General features: G+C 42.5%; 2 protein-coding genes across 2 annotated transcripts in view; one reads left to right on the forward strand and one right to left on the reverse strand.

Moving 5' to 3' along the window:
* The first annotated feature begins 375 nt into the window (after positions 1-375).
* Positions 376-14,096, forward strand: bicc2 (bicaudal C homolog 2). The gene is made up of 19 exons (XM_073487542.1): positions 376-637; positions 2,734-2,780; positions 3,139-3,208; positions 3,338-3,417; positions 3,659-3,820; positions 3,910-3,963; positions 5,334-5,549; positions 5,656-5,907; positions 6,097-6,228; positions 6,532-6,721; positions 7,653-7,786; positions 7,874-8,070; positions 8,560-8,665; positions 9,675-9,714; positions 11,598-11,761; positions 12,560-12,770; positions 13,372-13,541; positions 13,751-13,850; positions 13,966-14,096. The coding sequence occupies exons 1-19, from the start codon at positions 376-378 to the stop codon at positions 14,094-14,096; spliced, it is 2,718 nt and encodes a 905-aa protein (XP_073343643.1).
* Positions 14,097-19,732: 5,636 nt separating this feature from the next.
* The window catches only part of spock1 (SPARC (osteonectin), cwcv and kazal like domains proteoglycan 1), a 118,737-nt gene continuing 117,277 nt past the window's right edge, over positions 19,733-21,192 (reverse strand). Inside the window, exon 12 of the mRNA XM_073487147.1 lies at positions 19,733-21,104. Coding sequence (XP_073343248.1) covers positions 20,908-21,104 — 197 coding nt within the window. The 3' untranslated portion in view covers positions 19,733-20,907. The remainder of the gene's footprint in view (positions 21,105-21,192) is intronic.

The raw sequence follows: 21,192 nt of genomic DNA on the forward strand, positions 1-21,192 counted from the left end.
TTTGTTCAAAGCAGAGTGAGCCTCGGGCAAAGTTGTAGAAGTTGTTTGTCTGTCTGGAGCTCCTCAGATGCTGGCCGGTGTCAATAGTAAAGAAGTGACTCTCCGTCCTTACACATGTGTGCAGTGCCAGGCCATGGCAGCAAATCCTTCAAGGCTCAAACAGTTTGAAGAAAGAGAGTAGGAGAGAGAGGGCGAGAGAGAGAGGGAGTTTAGATTTGTTTGCTAAATTAAGTGAAGGGGGCGGGGGGATTTAAAGAAAAGGCACAGGGGGTGTTTCTCGTCCCTTCTCTCCCCTATTCTCTCCCCCGGCCGGTCTCCTTGGTCACACACATGCACACATCCTCACACAAACACTGACGAGGGCTCAGTCCTGCTATGGCCACCACCACCACAGAGGAGAGCTCTCCGCTCCCGGCCACTGTAGCACCCCAGCAGCCTGACTTGGAAAGTAGCGTAGAACCCGGCTCAGCAGCAAAGCCTGAGCCCAGCGAGGCCCAACACGACAGAGAGGAGAAAACAGAAGAGGATGAAGAGGAGGAAGGAGGGCAGGAGAATGGAAGAGGGCAGAGTTTGGACCCGGAGTGGGTGGAGGAGAGGTTCAGGATTGACAGGAAGAAGCTGGAGAACATGTTGTATGGTGAGTGAGCTGAGATGTTACCTGAACCTGAAAGTGAGCCTGTTTTTGAAGTGTGCTCTTCCTCTGTTATCTACCTGACCCTGTGTATCTGTCAGGGCCTCAGCATCAGTATGAGTGCCATCCATTAAACTCATGTTGCTGTATCACCATGATTTATGCTATTATCATTCCTATCATTGAAGCAGAGGTAGCTGCCTTGTTGGTTATCACTGCCTGGCAGGTTTATGACAAATGCCTCCCCTGTTACTGAGGAAACTGTCTGCTGCAGGTCGAGGCTGATGTTTGTCTGTTTGTCCTCACACAGACTCTTGATGGGAGTAAACTCAGCTCTGATAACTGTGGGTTGTTTTAATGTGTGTGTTTGCAGGTGGGACTGTTTAAGCAGCCTTGGCCAGGCAGTAAATATTGTATCTCATCGCTTTAGGTGATAATCTGTCAGACTAGGCTCTCTCTCAACACGTTCCCACTTGATTTTACAGTTGTTAAACCATATACTGAAAAATGTAAGGTGATATATTAAATAGAATAGCACTCAGTAGAGCGCATACCTCTGTCAAGGCCCAACAGTCCCCTTTTGGACTCACTCATAGATAGCAGTCACCTAAATACGCCTGGCTTTTTTCATCAGGATCCATGCATTATTCCCTGAGAAATTAACAAACATGAAAGTGAGAAAAGATTCCTAGATCTGAATCAAAAGATAATGGGGTCTATTCTGGGCTGAGACCCATCCTCCATCCAAGTTTCATGGAAATCCGTTCAGTAATTTTTGTGTTATCCTGCTGACAAACCAACTAACAAACAAACTCCATGGCGGAGGTAAAAATACATTGTTATATATTTGACAATACATGCCAATATATTGCCATTTTGCTTCAAGAATATATTACAAAATATAATGAATATACATAATGCATTGATAATACATTTGTAATATATACTGATATATATTAAAAATACATTACTTACAACGCACAGATAGCTAGATAAAATGTGTTCATATTTTCTTTTTTACAATATATGAAAAATGGTTAATAATAATTGGTATATTTTTACAGTCTCTATATATTTGTTATATTTTTTCAGTAATACATTGTTAGTACATAATTAAATATGTATATTTCTTCTTATATATACCTTTTCATATCAGTGTAGTATGAGGGATGGAATGTATCTAAGTATGTTTACTCAAGTACTGCACTTACAATTTTAAAGTACTTGTACATTACTTGAGTATTTCCATTTTCTGCTACTTTATACTTCCACTTCCACTACATTGGAGGCAGAATATGTACTTTTACTCCACTACATTCATTTGATCATTTTAGTTACTAGTTACTTTGCAGACTGCTGCATCAGAGCCAAAGTAGCACATTTTTACATAAAAAACAAACAAACCAATAATCAGAAAAACGCAGATTATCTGATCTAAAAACCTGCCAGGCCGATAATCACTGGACCCCTAGTATACAATCATGTGAATATATGTACTATTTAACTAACCCTAACCCTCAATGTTACCACTACACTGGTAGTATGTAATTACAAGGTGAAAATACTGTCATGACACGATTTAATTGACACAAATAATGAAAAAACATCAAATGTTAATATATCAGATCAACATACATGTAAAATATATTTCTGTTGCGTAAAGTTAACTTAATTTTTGGGTCGAGTGGGAGGTCTTTACGTCAGCAAATGCCATTGATGTGATTAGCTGTCTCTAGGCTAATTTGTGGTTCCCCCCTCCCAGCCGCCACCTTCTCTCTCCACCCCATACTGTTCTCTTCCCATTCCTCAGCTCCGGCCAGCGTAACCCGTAGTGATGAAGGGGGCTGAGGGCGTTCCTGCTCCCCCCCCTTACCCTGTAAATGTCACCGCGGAGCGATGGCCTTTTAAATTTGTTTATGTTCCCGGCAACCTCTTGTTTCAGCCAAGTCAACATTTAAATGTTGACTTCACAAACATGCTTGATATTGAACACTTGTGCTGTAAACAGAGGAATATTGTGAATGTGACAAATCACACAGCAGGACTTTTGAGATCTACTGTCTTTACCCTGATCTGTTTCTGTGGGCTTATGTGTATTTCAGCTCCAAAGCATGGAGACGGTGAAACAGGAGAGGAGTTTTTTGAAAGAGTAAGTAACTAACCGCACCAGCAAACATTTCATTCAACAATTAAAAATCTGAAACACAAAAGAAAAGCTGCTCTCCTCATAATCAGTAGTGCATAAAGCCTCCGGGTTAAATGCAGCTCACAGATCAGCGAGAGCATCCCTGCCACCATTTCAACATTTCTTCCACACTCTACATCCAGTCATTACTGGTTTTATGGAGGTGATAATTGCAGCCTTTGAAATGCAAATGCAGCCTTGTATTCTGAGATCGAAGAGATCTGCTGTGCGTCTGAATGTGTTTTGACTGTATGTGTGTCTCTGTGGCATACAATGACGGCGCCTGCTTTGTTTCTCACTCCCATTGTTGGTGCTCCCGCAGGTGATGAGGGAAACTGACACTCAGGTGAAATGGCCGTCCAAGCTGAAGATTGGAGCCAAGTCAAAGAAAGGTGGCAAATTCTCAATATAGTCTCACAAAATCAGAGCTCTGTCTTTTACTGCTTTCCTGTCGCACATCTTCTATGTTCCCATATCGATTTAGCATTGACTACTGAAACTGAACTCCAATTTCCATCTAGATCCCCATGTGAAGGTGGAAGGGAAGAGAGCCAACGTGTTGGAAGCCAAAAAGAAGATACTAGAAGTGCTGGAAACTCGGGTGAGGCTCTACTGCTTGATTTTTCACATTTGTCTGAACAGTTATGTAAAAAGATGAAGACATGCTTTCACAGGTTTTCTACTGTGCTTCCCTCAAAGAAAAAAGTGTTCTGAAAATCTTTTTGTGAAAGTTGTAGGAGGGAAAGGCTTTGCAGCTATCATGTGTACAAAAATAATTTAAACTTTTCAATTGGCATTTGATGCAACTGATTATTGAAGAGTTGATGCCACTGTTCATCCAGGTGAACAAGGTGACTCTAAAGATGGACGTGGCCTACACAGAGCACTCCCACGTGATCGGGAAAGGTGGTGGAAACATCAAAAAGGTGATGGAGGTCACATCCTGTCACATCCATTTCCCCGACTCCAACCGCCACAACGCTACCGGAGAGAAAAGCAACCAGGTGACACTAAAGCAGCCGTTTAATAAGCTTTTGACAATGAAGGAACTGAAAACAACCCAATTTAAAAGCCTTCCTTCAACTTTCACCAGGTCTCCATTGCTGGGCCCATAGAGGGAGTGGAGGAAGCCAGGAGGAGGATAAGAGTGAGTGGTCAATGTATGATCTGAGCCGAGACTGCCAGAGATAGATTTTTATTTGTCTCAAAACTCTTCAGTCCTGTCAAGATGCAACGATTAGTAGAGTGATTTATAGAATGGCTGACATGAAGAAGACAGGTAGATTTGTCAAAAAGCTGCTGTCTGTCTTTGCCTCACATCTCTTTATTTCCCTCTTCTTTCTGTCACCGCTTCATCGCACTCTTTCCCATATTTATTTATTTATTTAAAGTTATTGTACAGAAACAAGTATGTAGCTTAAACCAATGACAAACCACTGTTATGGTTCATCAAAAAGGACCCAAATGCGAGACACCGAGGCAGGCAGGGTGAAAAACAAAAGAAGGGCTTTCATTAAGTAAAGCTGAGGTCCACAGAAAGCAAAAGGCAGGAGATACAAATCTGGCTAAAAAACAGGAATCCAAAACAGGAACAAAAAAAACAACAAAAAAAAAACAGTACAGACATGAAACACAGACAAACCAACAAAGAGTGAAGGGAAACACAGACAGGAACTGTGAAGTAAAATGTGACACACAAGGAGAGGCTTTGAACATAAAACAGGAAATAACAAAACTAAAACTCAGGATCATGACAACCACAGCATTTAAAACAAGATAATGTTTGATGCCTGTCCCTAAATAGGCCTTTAAAACACGTAAAACTCAACAACAAATACACAAGAGACAGAACAAAACACAAAGTCAACAATAAATACAGACATTAAGAACACAAATCATAATTCAAATCAGAAAATATAGACAGAACAATACAAGACGCTAACTATAACACAATAATGCATAATTCATGACTGCATTACTGATCTTTCTTTAAAAACTGTCTCAGTTTGAGTTTCAGTGATCCCAGTCAGGATCCAGTTTGAGGTCAGCTGGTGAGGAATTCCACATGTTGATCCCCGTGACAACAAATGCTGTTTGTTTAAATGACAAAGACACGTGACAAGGGCACATTACAACTCCTATTGGAGTCCGAAACGCTGAGTGGAACCACAAAATCACTGAAACCTTAAGGAGCCTGATTATGGAGGCGTTAATTGATGAGTTCAAGATGACCAAATTTAATGAAATGATCAAAACTTAAGATATTTAACTTCTCAAGAACATGGCAATAATGTGATCTAGCTTGCTATCCAAAATTCTAATTGCTCGATTGTACAGACATAAGACACTTGGTTGTTGTAGAAGCTGATTGCAACCAAGAGGTTACACAATAAAATACCATGAGAAGATCATAGAGTGAATGAAACTATTTGCAGCATCAAATGTCAGGCACCCTTTCTCAAATTTTAGGTGTGAATCTAACACAACCTGTTTTCCATCCAATCCTCCGTGTCCTAGGACCTGCAGCCATTGTCCTTGACCTTTGACCTCCCAGTCAGCCTGGTGCCCCAGACTCTTCCAGATGCAGGCTCCCCACTCATCCAGCAGGTTGTGCAGACTTTGGGGGTCAGTGTGAGCTTCAGGGCTTTGCCACCTCATCCTCAGGCACAACCCGTCTTCTATGAGAGCTGCTGCACCGTCTGGGGCCTGCAGGGCAACGCAGCTGCTGTCAAGGTCGGTGTCGAACAGTTAAGAGAGACATTTGATCCATTTCACAGTTTATACACATTTGATATTATGGTTAGATATCATGTTGTGTGTGCACATCATTGTTTTGCAGAAGGCGACCTGCATCCTGATGGACCTGCTGCTGGGGTCAGAGGTCACAGGCGGGATGGTGAGCAGCCAGCTGGATGTCACCTCCCAGCAGCATCTCTTCCTGCTGGGGCAGAACGGAGCTCACTTTATGAGTGTCATGCACCAGACCCAGACCCAGATCATCCTCCCAGACCTCAGTGCTCCTCAGAGCCCTTCGTCGCTTCTCATCCAAGGCAGCCCTGATGGAGTGTGTCTGGCTCGACAGCAGCTGATGGTACAGTGCAGTGTTTAGGTGGAATTGTGCTGATGAAGAGAGAGAGATTGTTTGTTGTTGTATTTTTCAGTCTGGTTTCTTGTGTTTCTGCGTGATATCTTCCTTTGCTGCTGCAATAACAGAAAGTTTTCTTTGACTGTTGTTATTTCACATTCTGTGTGATACATGTGTCTGTGTGTGCACATCCAGGACTGTCTGCCTGTGTGTTTGATGTTTGACATGCGTGAAGACGGCGAGGCAGATCCTTGTAAACTGGCTCAGATGATGCAAAACCTGGGAGTCTTCATTAGTGTCAAGCCCAAAGTAAAACAGACCAGCAAGGTACAATTTTTTCCAATGTAGCTTTGCTGCTTTGTTATTGTTCGAATCACTCCCATCTCAATAGAAATGGTAATTTTGTTGTCTTGTCGGCTACTAGTCCTGTCTTTTTAAATTCACTTTCAATTTAGGACTACACTGTAGAGTGTGTGATTGCTTATTTAGTACACACTGGATTAAATAAGAAATCTCTATTGAATTTCTTCTCGAATGTTCACTTTGATTCTGGGTGACTCTTCCCTGCAGTCTCGCATGCTGTGGTGCTGATTACTAATGTGGAACTCTGTACTGGTGTGTTTTTATCAGTCAGTGGTGGTAAAAGGTCTGGAAAGGAACATCTCCTGTCTCTATGAGGCCCGCTGTCTGCTCCTGGGGTTGGATTCTTGTGAGACTGCCAAGGTAACCGATGTGACCCCTGACCCCGTGTTAGCCGGCAGCGGGCTCACCAGCTATTGGCTCAACATGTTGCTGCAGCAGCTTCGCCTCTCTGAGCAGGGTGAGCATACACACATATTTGGATCAGTGCTGGTGTGTTTCCAAACAAATTTCATGGAAACTTAAAGCCAGTATGAAGCAAATACACTGCAGTATTTATTTACACTTTACAGTATTTACAGACTATAGTCTGGTGTTACGGCACCAAAACAACGTTTGTTTTTCTTTCGCCATCGTCATTTTACAGTTTTTAATCTGACATAGCCACAAATAGATAAATTACCTCATCTCAATTCCTCCTGCAAACAGCCGTGTTTAAAAAAGAAAAATAGTATTAAAAATATGCTTTATATTTTTTTCACTTCACACAATAAATACACTAGAAAGATCAAAATCTTTAGACACAAGGCAATGCTGCTCGTACTGCTTTTGTCCACAGGAGCCACCAGATTAATGAAAGTTTCTTGTAGCAACTTAAAGCAACATTATGTAACTTTTTTACCTTAAAATAACAGCTTTGAAATCATTTTGATGGTAAAGTGTCTTATAATAGGGTGAAGGGTGTCTCTGTCTCAGCCACTTCGCCCCCCCCCCTCACTTGATTCTGCAATATGTAACTTCAGTGAGAGGGTAGGATCACAGTGAAACTGTGGGGGGCGCTACATCACACAAAATGCCAATTTCTACATAATATTGCTTGAAGTAAAAGATCTGATTACTTCTTACTTCGTCTTTTATGCACATTCACAACATTCAAAAATCTGCCATTAGAGGGTGGTCACTTCTGATCCCACATTCTTGTGTTGAAGGATCAGTTTTCAAATTAAAATATTGATATTTAAACTCAGTAAAATGTGTGCTTTATCATCAACAGGAACACGGTAGAAATAAACTAAAATATCAACAGGCTCTAGCTCAAATTTTAAGTAGAAGACAGGTGCTGCTCATCATTCCTATTTTCCATTCACTACCATGTCCCCTCTGTTGATCAGGCTCTGTTCCTGCTCCCACTCCTGAGGTGCTGACTGGTACTAAGCACCGCCCATCCCCTCCACCAGGTCTCAGCCCTCCTTCTGACGAGGGGAGGACTGGACTGAAAGGAACAGAGAGCCGGCCACTGGAGAAGGTTTTTGTTACGGTTTATGAATCCTTCCTGATAGATAAACCTCAGTCGAAAACAAAACTGAGCACTGAATGCCCTCCTTTCCTTCAGATCCTAGAAAATGAGGACCTGTCCGGCCAATCGGAGGATGAGAGCTCTAAGGTTGTGGTGATGTCATCATCTGAGGTGTGTGATGCGGTCAGCAGGTTTAGTTTGATGGGTCGGAGGGGGAGCCTCCAGGGTCCTGAAATCACCAAGGTTTTCATCCAGGGAAGACGCCATTCAACTGGGCAGGCACTGACATACAGGTGAGCGTTCACAGATACAAACAAGTACGGTTGTGTTGGTTTATAATAATTCCCAGATGACTTAACCAAAGTGTGATTCTACCATAAACCATAAAAGATTAATCATACCTAAAAAAATAACTGGGTGACCTTGTAGGGACTGAGGATTTGTCCCTAGATGGAAAATTTGTCCTCACAATGACTGTAAGCAGTGTGATTCACACATACACCTGCTGAAGATCTACAAATACCACAAAAAAAAAGCAGTTAGAGGACATTTTGTAGCAGCTCTCCCTTAATGAGATCCATAAATATATAGCATCATGACACTGTCTTTGAAATCCTACCATCGTATTGCTCCTTTTGCTCTGGGGTTCTGGAGTTCATATGCTCTTAAATGTTGCACACAGCCCTCACAGTTTAACCTTGTCTGTGTATATGTGTGTGTGTGTGTGTGTGTGTGTGTGTCTGGTGTGTGTGTATGTGTGTGTGTGTGTGTGTGTGCGCCAGAGGGCTGAACGCAGAGTTTGAGGGAGGGAGGAGTGAGCGGAGGAACAGCCTGAGGAGGGAGGTGATGCAGGCTCAGGATGTTCGCACTGACTCATCCAAGGCTGAGGTGAGGAAAAACAGGAATGATTCACTGCTTCATCTTTTTAGCTTTATTTGGCTCGGGCTAAATCTCAGTGAAAAGACAGTTAAAGGATAAGTTCACCAAAAATGAAAATTCAGTCATTATCTACTTTAACCCTAAACAACTGAAGTAGATGGGGACCGAAAAACAAAACAAAACAAAACAAAAATTTGATCCATACAGCTCATCCTCTGTGATCCAAGTCTCTGGATTCCCACATTGATTTGAAAAGATGTAATTTACACCCTTGATGCGAGTTGGAGCTCATGCACTCACTCCAGACGGGGTTCATGCTAACGCTTTTAGCTTAGCAGCTACTGTACAGTTAAGATTTCAGCTTTGAAAAGGGTGTAAATAACGTCTTCTCAAACCAATTTGGGATCCTGGGACTTCTGGAGACTTGGATTACGCCGGACGAGCTGTATGGAGCCATTTTATGTTTTTTTTTTTACTAATTGAGTAATGTGAAGTACACTTCATTCATTTGTAATCACATGACTACTTCTGTTTATGGTTACCCAGATACAGGGGGTGGCTAAATTTAACTACTGGCTCAATTTACCCTGTTCTCCCCTAGATTAGTTATTTCTTTTATTTTTTGGTGAACCTTTCCTTTAATGTCTGAAAGACTCAGGACACTGAAGGTATGGTTTTGTTTCAGAGAGCAAGATAAAGAGGAGGCAAGATTCAATACCTTCAAATTCTGTACATCAAACTCAAGATCACATTTTATTTTATGGTGTTGTGTAACCTATTTATTTCCACATTCCTGACCCCGATGCAATCTGATTTTGAGAATCGATTTTTTTGTTTTTCTTATTTGTCAGCTCTCATTCTCGAAGGTTACTGAACGGAGGATTAACAAGTTTACCTCCACAACAGCAGCAGGAAGAGTTACATCGCTCCCTGCCTGTCCTCAGTAACCAGAGAGAAAAAAAACCAAAACAATTTCATGCATTATTTACCCACTCTATTTCCTGTTTGTGCTATGTAGGATTATGACTACGAGAAGAAGAAACTCCTGGCAAGCAGAGGTTAGTGCTCCTAAATGTTTAATATTCTGGTTCAGGATTTTTGCAAAGGCTTCTGCAGCAGCAATTATGGCACTGCTAAGCAAGCATTTTCTTTTTATTGACCTATAGTTGCTGTATGCTGCAGATAAATATATTAAAAACATATTTTGGTCCAAAATTGTTATTGTATATTGTCGTTTTGCTCATCAATAGCTCAATAGCCACTTAGATACAACCAAGCTGTTGTTTTTGGAGCACATACTTTAACTCAGCTCCTCAAACAACACTAAATCAAGGGAATCAAGGGAGAATCAAGTTTTGGTCATATTGTTGTTAAAACATGATTTGCTGCCATATGATTATCCAGGATGAAGTACCCTTTTTGGTTTATTCAAGCACGTTATGGAGGGAACACATTAATATCCTGAGCAGACGCAGGGAGAGAGGGGGCCCATTTCAGTGCCGCTCACTGCCAAGGCGACCGATGAAGGGGACCTGTTTATGTGCTGCACTGTGCCAGCGTTATAATAGAGTAGCACTGGCACTCCCACTTAATCCACACGGGGCTGATACACAATGCAGACAACCAACCCGTGCAGCCAGACACAGTTGTGTGTGCACCCTCATACACACAAACACAGGAAACAGAGCCTCATCCATCATGCAGAATGAGAGATACTGGGAAGATCTGCAGCCAAATGGTACTAAATTCCCTCAGTGTTGCTTTATGGGATTATGAATTATCCGTTTGAATGGGCCATCTGCCTCACAGTCATTAAGACACCCATATGCCAGTATATGAATGGGACGTTTACTCACAAAAAACACACACATAGGCACAGAAACGACAACCCACTTCTTATAATCTTATTGATATCACACTCTTTGGAGCGCTGCTACAGTTTTTATCACACATACACACACTGATCCTGTTCCAGCGCCAAAAGTAGCCCAGGGTCACCTGTTTGCTATTTGAGTGTGTGTATCCGTCTCAGTATCAGCAATTTGAGTGTTATCAAGTGTGCCACATGCTGGCAAGGAGAAGCACTGTTTGTGATTCATTATTTAACACCTGAACCCGGCTTGTCAAATTCAGAATATCAGAGGAGAGGTGGAAAACCTGCAATGCGTTTTCATGATGGACAGACTGGAACTACATGCGCTGTCATAATATTTTAAACTCAACTATGCATTTAGTAACTATGTGTAATGTGACAGCATGCTCATAGTGATAAATCCACAGAGAACTAGAATGACATTGAGTAGAGTGCATACCTCCACCTAACGGTCCGGTCAAATTCAATCAAGACTGATCAAAAATCAAATAAGACGTATTTAAGTTCGCCTGATCCAGACCTTTATTTGGATCTGCATCAAATTGTACTCACTCATTGATTACCATTACCTCATTGACTCACCATACATTATTCCCTGAAAAAAATTATAATATCGTGAAAAGTGCCCTATCTCACAATGTTAAACAAAGTTAGAAAAGCATTTCTTGATCCATTCCTTTATCCTTATCCACAACAGAACTATACTATTCAGTTATGAATCCTCCCAACAGTCATGACAGTGATCCCGAAGGCTGAAATCAAGTGTGATCAAATGAACTGGACTCTAAATTTTTAGAGTTGTTGTTTACCCTTGATAAATGTTCTCTGTATCTCAAGAAATCTGCCTTCTGTTTTGTGGCGAGAAGATAAATTAACCCATTATCATGAAAAAAACAAGCTAAACAAGCTTAAATCTATCAGCAAATGTTAGCTAAAACATGTGGTGACAATATGTCGGTGTTGTGTTCCTAGCTTGTGTCCGCAGCCATCAATTGGCCAAAAAAGTCAGTTAATGCGGTTCTTACGTCAGGATTTGCCCTCTGTGTTTGTTTGCATGTGTTACGTCAGCCATGCAGAGGAAACCTGTGGTCACAGAGGTCCGGACTCCCACAGACACCTGGAGTGGCCTCGGCTTCTCTAAGTCCATGCCAGCCGAGGCTGTCAAAGAGCTGCGCAACATCAGCCGACGCAGCTACAAACCCTACCTGAGCACCATTAACAGCCAGCAACAGGTACGAATGAGCATCATGCTAACTTGTGGCCATTAATTTCAACTTGAGCTGGCCTGACTTATACTTTTGCTGACCTTTCTGAATTATTCTGAGCTGCCACACAGTTCTTTGTTGCAGTGTGGTGAAACAAGCACCCCTAATGTGTCCCCTCCAACACAGTCTCCTTTATTGGTATTGCCCTCTAACAGTTTCAAGTATTTATCTCAATGTGTGGTAAGTACTACCAATTTGTACGCTCAATTACCTGGGGTCTGATACTATCGCCTCAGTCAACACAGCCACCCTTCAGCAACCTGTTTACCTGAGCTCTTTCAGCTCATCTCCCCGGCTCTTAAAAAGCCTCCTGCTCTCTGACTGCTCAGTAGCCAGTGATGGAGGAGCGAACGCATTTAGGTTAATAAGAGCAAGAGGCATTTTCTCCGACAAGTTCAATTTTCTTCTGAGATCCAGGTAGGTGGGTGGAAGCATACACTATGCCCGCTGCATTGATGATTTCCAGTGAGAGAGTACTGCTATCACAGGTCAGCCAAGAGGGGAAGAAAATGAGTTAGTTTAAAAGCATGATCAATCACCTTTTCTTGTTAAATCCTCGGATCTAAGCATGTTATGCCCTCTGAAACCTTCTGCACACAAGAGCATCTACGATCACTTGTTTGTCATGACCTCTAGCACTGACAAAAAGAGAGATAAAAGAAGGGGCCGGTGACAGAAGTGCAAGCTGCTGCTGTGAACTGTTGAACATGAAAGAAACTCCAGTTAATTTTTAATACATCACAATGTCTCTCTGTATCCTTCCAGTCTCGGGCTGCGCAGACGGGGAAGGTGTGTAACGGGAGCAACTCTGAGAACTGGAGGGATAGACGTGGCTCTTCATCCCTGCCTGTCTCTTCCTCCTCCTCCTCTTCTTCCTCCTCCTCCCCCTCCTCACCCCCATGTACGTTCTCCTCCTCATCCTCCTCCTTCCCTGCTTTTGCATCCTCAGCGAACAGGAGCAGAGATGACAAACCCTGTAAGTCTTACTGTGTTTCTTAAAGAATAAGTCCATTTCTGGAGCATCACAGCAAAACAGCGTTGCAGGATTATCTATGGACCTTTAACATAGATTTATAACAGAAGCCAAAGATGGCACCTATTCAGTCCAATGGGAGTTGCTCGCCCGGCACATACGTCAGAAGAAAGTTTCTTGCTTCATGGTTTACTTCCTGGTTATGTGGCCCATTGAATATGGCCCATATGGTGCATTCCCAGTCAGCAATTTCAAATGAAACTTCCCCCTTACTCAGATTTCGGACTCAGAAAGTCAGACGCACCTCACCAGTAATAACGCTTTTCTCGGCTTGAGGAACGTTGTACACGCCTCTATGGATAAAAAAAATAAAAAAATCATAATACTGTTTGCAGTCCATGGTGTCCTGTGAACAGTTTTATAATTGTGGTCTACGGGGAAAATGCTTTTTGGGCCACAAGGGAATATTTAGATCCAACAGCACAAGTGGAATTAAGTATGAAGGGCGCCGCCTTATCCAGTTCTAAATAATAAATTCATGGTTTTTAAGCTCTACTGAGACACTTTTAACCTTTTCCTTTGAACTTTGACTGCCCATGTCTAGCGGAGAGCTTCTTGAGCAGCAGCAGCAGCTATTTTGAAGGTGTGTGCTCATCAAGGAGGGCATCAACCTGCAGTCAGCGGAGCCCCTCCCCCCAGATGATGGATGACCTGCCTGAGCTGCTCAGCACACTTGGCCTGATCAAATACATCGATGTGTTTGAACAACAAGAGGTAGAAACTTGCATTGAATCCTTTATCAGCATGTGAAAATATATTTTTATCATCACTCACGCATATAACACATTGGTCTTAAGTTGCTGCGTGGGAGAAGCTGCTGCAGAAAACACACACAAACAAACTAGCACACACACTCTTGTCCCCCCCAAACAAAATGCATTATAAATGAACATCGTGATGCAACTGCTATCTGTATTGTCCAGATTGACTACCAGACATTCCTCAGTCTGTCTGATGAAGATCTGAAGGAGGTGGGTGTCTCCACCTTTGGAGCCAGACGCAAGATGTTATTGGCAATCTCAGGTGAGAGTTTGACGTCCTGGTGCAGACTCAGATCTGCTTCTCCATCTGTTAACAGGGGAAGGTGGTGCTTGTCTCCTCTCATGAAAATGATGAAGTTATTTATCTTCCCATATAGACCTGAACAAGAGCAAGAGGAGGCTCTCAGATACACCCGCAGTGAGGCCCGGCTACCTGGAGGGCGGTGCTAGTGGTCGACTACCACGAATCATGGATCTGGAATTAGCGGCTCAGAGTAACCGCTGGTGAGACGAGACGCCAGCCTGCTCGACGTGGAGCTATTCAGCCTCTAAACATGTACACAGTCATGCTGTTGCCAGTGCAGAGGTCTAATCGGCTTGTTATTTACCATAAATGGATGCACATGAAATTGCTCTGAAGATCAGCATTCATTACATAAGCATTTGAATCCAGTGCCTTTTTATCTACAGCCATACCCCAAAGCTTTAAATCAAGACAAGGAGGCCTTTCCTTCCAAACCTCTGATTCTACAAGAGACGAACTGTACGAAACACACATGAACATGCTGATCCTTTGTGGTGCCTTTCTTATGCAAACTATCACTGCTATGCTTTGACCATGTGTCCATGTTAACCACTACATTTATGCAATTGTAAATAGATATTTACAAAAAAAAAAAAGACATTGTACTATGATAGTGACGATGAATAAAATGTCAAGGTTTATCCGTCTGGAGTGTATTTTTTTGAGTCTTTTATGTTTTTTCTTTTTTTTAAAGATTTGACAGGATATGATGGGAGAGAGAGAAAAACAGTAAATGACAAGATCATACAATATATATACATATGTATATGTGTTTTACATCACAAATCACATGTTTTGAGCTGTAGTCATACTTGCCACAGTCCCCCCCCTTCCCGGGAGTCTCCTGTTTTTCCTTTTTCAATTTTCACACCTTTCTACGGAAGCCCTAAAGGGCCATGCATTCATACATTTTATTTCCTCCTTTTTCCCGTGATAATGAGTTAATTTCATATGTGTTTCGAGATCTCGAGTTATTATCTCGAAATACCAACTGCCGTTTTCCCGAGATAGCGATATAATTAATTCGAGATCTCGTCATTAACTACATAGCTGGTCAGCTATGTAGTTAATGACGACATCAGGCTCACTTAGATTGCGCCGCCGATATAGCTGAAGCCTTGCTAACCGTCTTTTTAGATTATGCACACTAATGTGTATATTATCTGTAATAGCAAGGCATAATGCTATTTCAGCCTGTGTCAGGCCTTGATTGAAAAGATATGTGACGTGGTGATCGATATGCTCCTGCTCCTCTGACATTGCTACACTGAATGATGTTTCCTGCAATGATTTAATATACTACACTATCGTTTTGTTTTCTCAAGATCTCGAATTAATTATATCGTTATCTCGGGAAAACAAGTTTGGTTATCTCGAGATCTCGAGAAAATTATCTCATTATCTCGGGAAAACAGCAGTTGTTATTTCGAGATAATAACTCATATCTCGAGAAAACAAATGAAATTTACTCGTTATCACGGGAAAACAGAGGAAATAAAATGTATGAATGCATGGCCCTTTAGGGCTTCCGTACCTTTCCCCCCTTTAGTAATCATGATCTGTTTCTAGCACTGTACAGCGTGTAGTCTACTGTTCTACTGTTGTGCCTCATCTTCATCATTCAGTGAGAGACACAGAGAAATGGAGAGGGGGAACACTCAAATACTCAAGCAAGATTCAAATACTAAGGCAAATATTCAAATACTCAAGAAAGACTCAGATACTCAAGCTGTTAATAGCGGGGGTCCCACCATGTCACTCATCATCGAGAGGCTGTAGAGCAGTGGCGTGAGGAGACTCTCTTGGGGACACTCGCTGCCAGATTGTTTTCCTGCTACAAATGTCTACTAATCGTCACAGAATTAATGGAATGTGAAATTCATGCAAGTTCACACCGTTGGGGCAACTTATTCTGCATTGTTTCCTGAGAATTAAAATTAAAATTGAAGTTATATAACATACAATAATCCTCATTATTTTGTTATTTTCATTCTTTAGCAGTCACCAGAATGCAGGAAACACAGTCTCTGAAACTCTTTTCAGGAGGCAGGCCCCCGGACCCCTGCATTGGTCTCAAAATCCTCCCTGTTTTTTAGGTCTCAAGGTTGGCAAGTATGACTGTAGTGTGAACTGCTCATTGACTCACGGCCAGGATCTGACCACTAGAGGGCACTGGTGTCACACACTGTGTTTAGAAATTCAAGTCACATTTGTGTTGCATGAAAAATAATGGATTTGTTTCAATGAGAAAACACAGTGACAACAGCTTTAGAGCTCCCAGTGGACAAGGTGGAGTTGGCTTTGAAATATACAGTAGCAGCAATCAGATAAGGGGAAGAAAATGAATTAGAAAACCCAAATAGGTGAATACATTTATTGGTGTGAGGGTAATGTGACACTCCTTTTAATGTGGTTCGGTCTCGCCTGACTGCTCACCTGAAAGTTCCAATTTAATTTATCAGTGTTGCCAGGAGTGAAGCCGCTGGAACCGCTTATGAGTTGTTTCTTGTTTAATTTATTTAGCGGAGGGCTACACCCAGCAATTTAGTGTTATCAGAGGGACCTCACTGGCAGAGTATTAACGAGAACGCTATAATCTCTCTCTAAATTTACACATTTGGAATAGTGTTGCTGGTTACCACATCAAGACAATTGCTCTGAGAAACCTCCACTGGGGGGCATGAGGGGGTCTGATCTGTTCAGGCTCCACAAACCGGCTGGTGCAGCGGCAGCCAAGCATGAAAGAGAGAGTGTGAGTGGAAGTGGTGGGTTGTGACAGATTAGGGGGAGATGATCCCTGCTTATTACAATGTCTCTGCCAATTACATAGGCAGGCTTTAGACCAGTGATCCTCAAATCTGGTCCTTGGGCTCTGGAGCACTGCTGGATTTCTTTTCTGTCAGGTAGTTAATTGCACTCTCCTGTGGTTGTGGGTCTGAACCGGTCCTTGATCACACAGCTAGAATGAAAACTACCAGGAGGAACCTGCAGCAATCAGGACCCTGAGGACTTTGGAGAGCCACTTGGACTTTTCACCTGCGAAAGTGAGCAATCCTGGCGCATGGCCCAGCTACACGGTAGGTATGCAAAATGAAAAAGTCAGCAGACTCCATTTGCAGCCTGGACTTATTTATTTAAGAGGTCTAACCTGCTCATTATTAAGAAGGTGCAGCACAAGTTAAATCACTGTAAATGCAATGCGCAGCCGAGTAAAAACACTACCATAATCTCAATCGTAGAAGACAATATTTTCTTTTAATGCATTAAAAAATGTAAAAGAGAAACATAAATTACCATATGACTGATGGACTGACACCACCCTGAGGAAGAGAAGATAGCTGAAAAAATGTGGTGCATTTTGATGGACTTTTGTGATGGACCACATTAATAATTCAGAGCAACAACAACACATCTCATTAAATGGCAAAATTCATCAAGCTGCTCCCTTTTGCCCCTTCATAAACCCTTCGCTGTAAGCCAATCACAAGTCTCCATGGAGACCCTGGGCCGATGGGAGGAGCCACCTGACAGGGAAACCAGCTGTGCATAATAAAAAAGCAGCCAGTAGAGAGATGAAACAGAGGAACGGAGTGCCCCGAGGATAAAACACAACCACGCATCTCCCTTACTGAGATGAAGATGGAACTCACCCCAGGAGAGTGAGTGGGAGAGCGAAGAGAAATAGAAACAACAATGAGAGTGTGTGTGACAGTGCTCGTGTGTAATAATTGTGCCATCTGATGGCTGAAGTTAAGTTAAGAAGAAAAGAATTGCCATCAAAAATGTGAATAGTTGAATATATCCACCTTATTCTTAGCCCCATGATACCTTTTGTGAATTATGGGTGCAATTTCTTGTTTCCTTTCACTGAACTGGCAGAAATAAATGGGGAAGTAAACACAGCCTGTCACACCGAAGGAAAGGTAGACAACCTGAAGAAATGGCCTTGGATAATGTGCAGTAGCATATTTAGCTACTTTATTGATTATGTTGATACCAATAGCTCTAAGTAGTATCTAATGTGTGTACAGAAGTAGAGCTGGGACCATATTATTAAAGGAACTGGACACCCTTTCTATCTCAAGGTCACTTCTTCAGGTCTGCCTCCCATTCTCATTCCTTTTAAAGAAAAAGTATTGGGACATAAGAGACTGACACCACTCTCATGTCTTTATGGTAAATATGATGCTACCCATCAGCTTAGCTTAGCACAAAGTCTGAAAAAAGGAAAACAGCCAGCCTGGATAAATAAAAGAGTAAACAAATAACTGTGTTCATTTATGAGCTTCACAGGTTCTGGGAGGTTTTGTTGTTGGTAGGCTTCTTTTCAACAGAGCCAAGTTAGCTTTCCATGTTTCCAATCTTTCTGCTAAGATAAGATAGTCGGTCTCAGGTGGCTTTCGAGTGCTATTAATCTTCTCATCTAACTCTCAGTGGGAAAGATGACAAGTGTTTCCCAAAAATAAGAAACTTTTCCTTTGAGGTTTGACATACTGTGTTCCCACCAAGTGTAAATCCACTGTGACGTCCCCCATTGGTTTATTAAACGACCGTTTTGATGCCATCTTGTTTTTTTTCTGACCAGAATGGGAAACAGGGGAGGATATCCTGATTTGATCTGACTGAGAACCCAAGGGCACACCTTGGCCAGCAACTTGTCAATTTCAAGGTCACCACACCCTAAAGCATACGCTGATTCATCATCTATTTTACTCTAAATGTGACCATAATTTACAAAATAAGCGTCATGCTGTATTGAAGAAGACTCTAACCTAGTGATTGAGACCATAAACTCATTAGGAAACTGTTCTGAGGTAATAAATTGAGTAAGAAGTAGGGTTATTTTTTCATAACCTTATTTAAGATCAGACTTACTTTTGAAACCAGTGGAGTAGCCCCCTGCTGGCAGTTAAGGCATTTCTGCATTGGTTTCACTTTTCAGACCGGTTAAGGCTGTCCACATATTATGCAGTCACTGGTTACCACAGTTTACTTACCAAAAAGAAACGATAAAGAGACGTGTAACATACTGTTAGCAGGGGCAGCTCCAGTGAAAAGGGCCCATTATTCACGAAGGGTGAGGAAAAGAAAAAGCAGCATACACTGCATGTGATGAAAGACGAACAAATGAAACATATTTTCTTTCACAGTTTCTGTCATGTAGCCTGATGACAGAAGACGCTGCACTCGCCATGGTCCCAGAATTGGGTGATTATACACCCTCCATAGCTTCTGGCATAATTTGATGCACATAGTTAAGCCCATTGTCTATTGTATCTGACAGAGTGTGTTGTGAACTGCTGAATACGCTGTTTCAAGCCAGAAGATTCGGTTGTCCTTTTAGCCTCCGATTGTTGGTACAATGTGTTTTCAAAGTGCTGAGCGGGCTGTTTCAAGCCAGTGGGGTCAGCTGTCCCATTAGCCAGTGATATTACAAAAACACTCATTAAGCTTTTATGTTCTTTTGGGCACTGCTTGCTTTGTGGTTCTCCTCTCTCAGAGGCAAGTGATAAGAGTATTTTCTGCCGCTTCCATTTATGTCTGCTTCTAACAGGGGAGGCTGCTTTCTCAAGGTTGGAAAAGGTCAGAATTGATGGAGGGCTTTGATTGTTTCTACTGCAGAGAAATCTGAGCCTCGGAGAAAAAATAAAACCAAAAAAGCATGAGAAGCTCACATAAATGTGCTTGCGGTTTCACAGTGAGGAAAGGGATGTGTTTTTATTTCATCATGATTTGGTGAAATACGATGAAATGTGTCGCTGAAAATGGCACATCAGGAGAACAACAGACACATGGACACAGACCTGTAAGGTTCAAAAGACACCCAAAGTGCCACTTTACTTAAATTTTCAAAGTTACAAATAAAAGTTCACTTGGTTGACATGGTGAAGATTTCAATTTTTAAATCACTGAACATATCCAATGTTGGGAGGCAGAACAGAGCCTCTTCTCTGCTCGCCCGACTTCATGTGTCCTCCCAGCTCAGGAGCAGTTTCTTCCTCTAGTGTCCTTGCACAGTCAAACAGCCTCAGCAATGACCAATTAGTAAAAGCATAGCTGGCTGAGACGCCGCAGATTTGGACTGTAGGCATTGCAGTTCGCTCTTCTACACTGCTATCGCTCTGCAATGCAACTTCCTACCTCCTGAGATTGGGAGAAGAACCAAAAAGACACTAGACAGCATCAACATAGCAACAAAGTATTGTAGCAGCCAAATAGGCATCACTTTCTGTTTGAGATGCATAGAGCTAGACCTGGCCAGGTAAATCTCTCTTTTACAGAAACACGATGAGAAACATGCAACAACAACGACAATACATCATTAATCTCATTGTTTCCTGGGCTTTCTGGGACATTCAAGATCAACGATTAAATAATTTACAATCCTCCATGAAGTAACAGAGAGAGAGGGGGCATCTCTGAGCCTGGGAGCGTGTCGTGGAAACATCTTTGAACACTGGAAGGAGCCCGACGGTGGAACACAGAACATGAGAATGAACCGCTGATGGAAGTACAGGGAAGGTAATCCACAATCTGGCCTCCCTGGAGGGAACATATTTACATCCAGAACATCAGCTGATGTATCTGGACTCACAGACTGACCAGAGGCTCTGACATGGACATACAGAGATAGCAGAGAGGGACAGAATAAGATAACGAAGGAGATAGAGAAGTGGGTTTATGTTAGAAGAGGTTAAAGATTGCAGGTTTGGGGGGAAAGTAGAAGCAGAAGGTGGACAGCTTGACAGGGTCCTGACGGTTGTTGTTGAAATCTAATAGGCTCTCTGTTTTCTGTCTGAGGAAAGAGCGAAACACTTGAAAAGGAAGAGGTCGGATGAGGCTCACTGAACAGAGAGATGTGGTTAAAGGACAGGGATTACAGGAGCAAGTTCAGGAGCCAAAAGATGAACTGCTGCCAAGGTAACTGGAGGAGGAGACATCGGAATGGCTTCAGATCTGTGCTGAGTTAACGGAGTTTCCTGGTCGGCTGATGGCAGGTTTAAATGGAGCGGAGCTACCAAACGTAGCCGATCTCGTCATCCTTGTCATCTTCCTCGTCCTCGTCGTCTTCGATGGCTCCTCGGGGGTGAATCCGCCCCCGTCTCTTCTTCTGCCGGCTCCGCCCGCTCTGTGATGGCTCCTCCTCCTGGTCGTCGAGGAGAATAACTGCACCGCCGCTGCCAAAATCCCCTGATGTCTCCTGGTCCTCATCTGAGATGAGATGCACAAACACAAACAAACAGATTAGAAACGCAGTAAGATGGCCGCCGTCTCTCGGTAGGTAAGTGCTGCTGGTGAC

Source organism: Pagrus major, chromosome 18 (assembly GCF_040436345.1).
Source record: "Pagrus major chromosome 18, Pma_NU_1.0".
Lineage (NCBI taxonomy): Eukaryota > Metazoa > Chordata > Actinopteri > Spariformes > Sparidae > Pagrus > Pagrus major.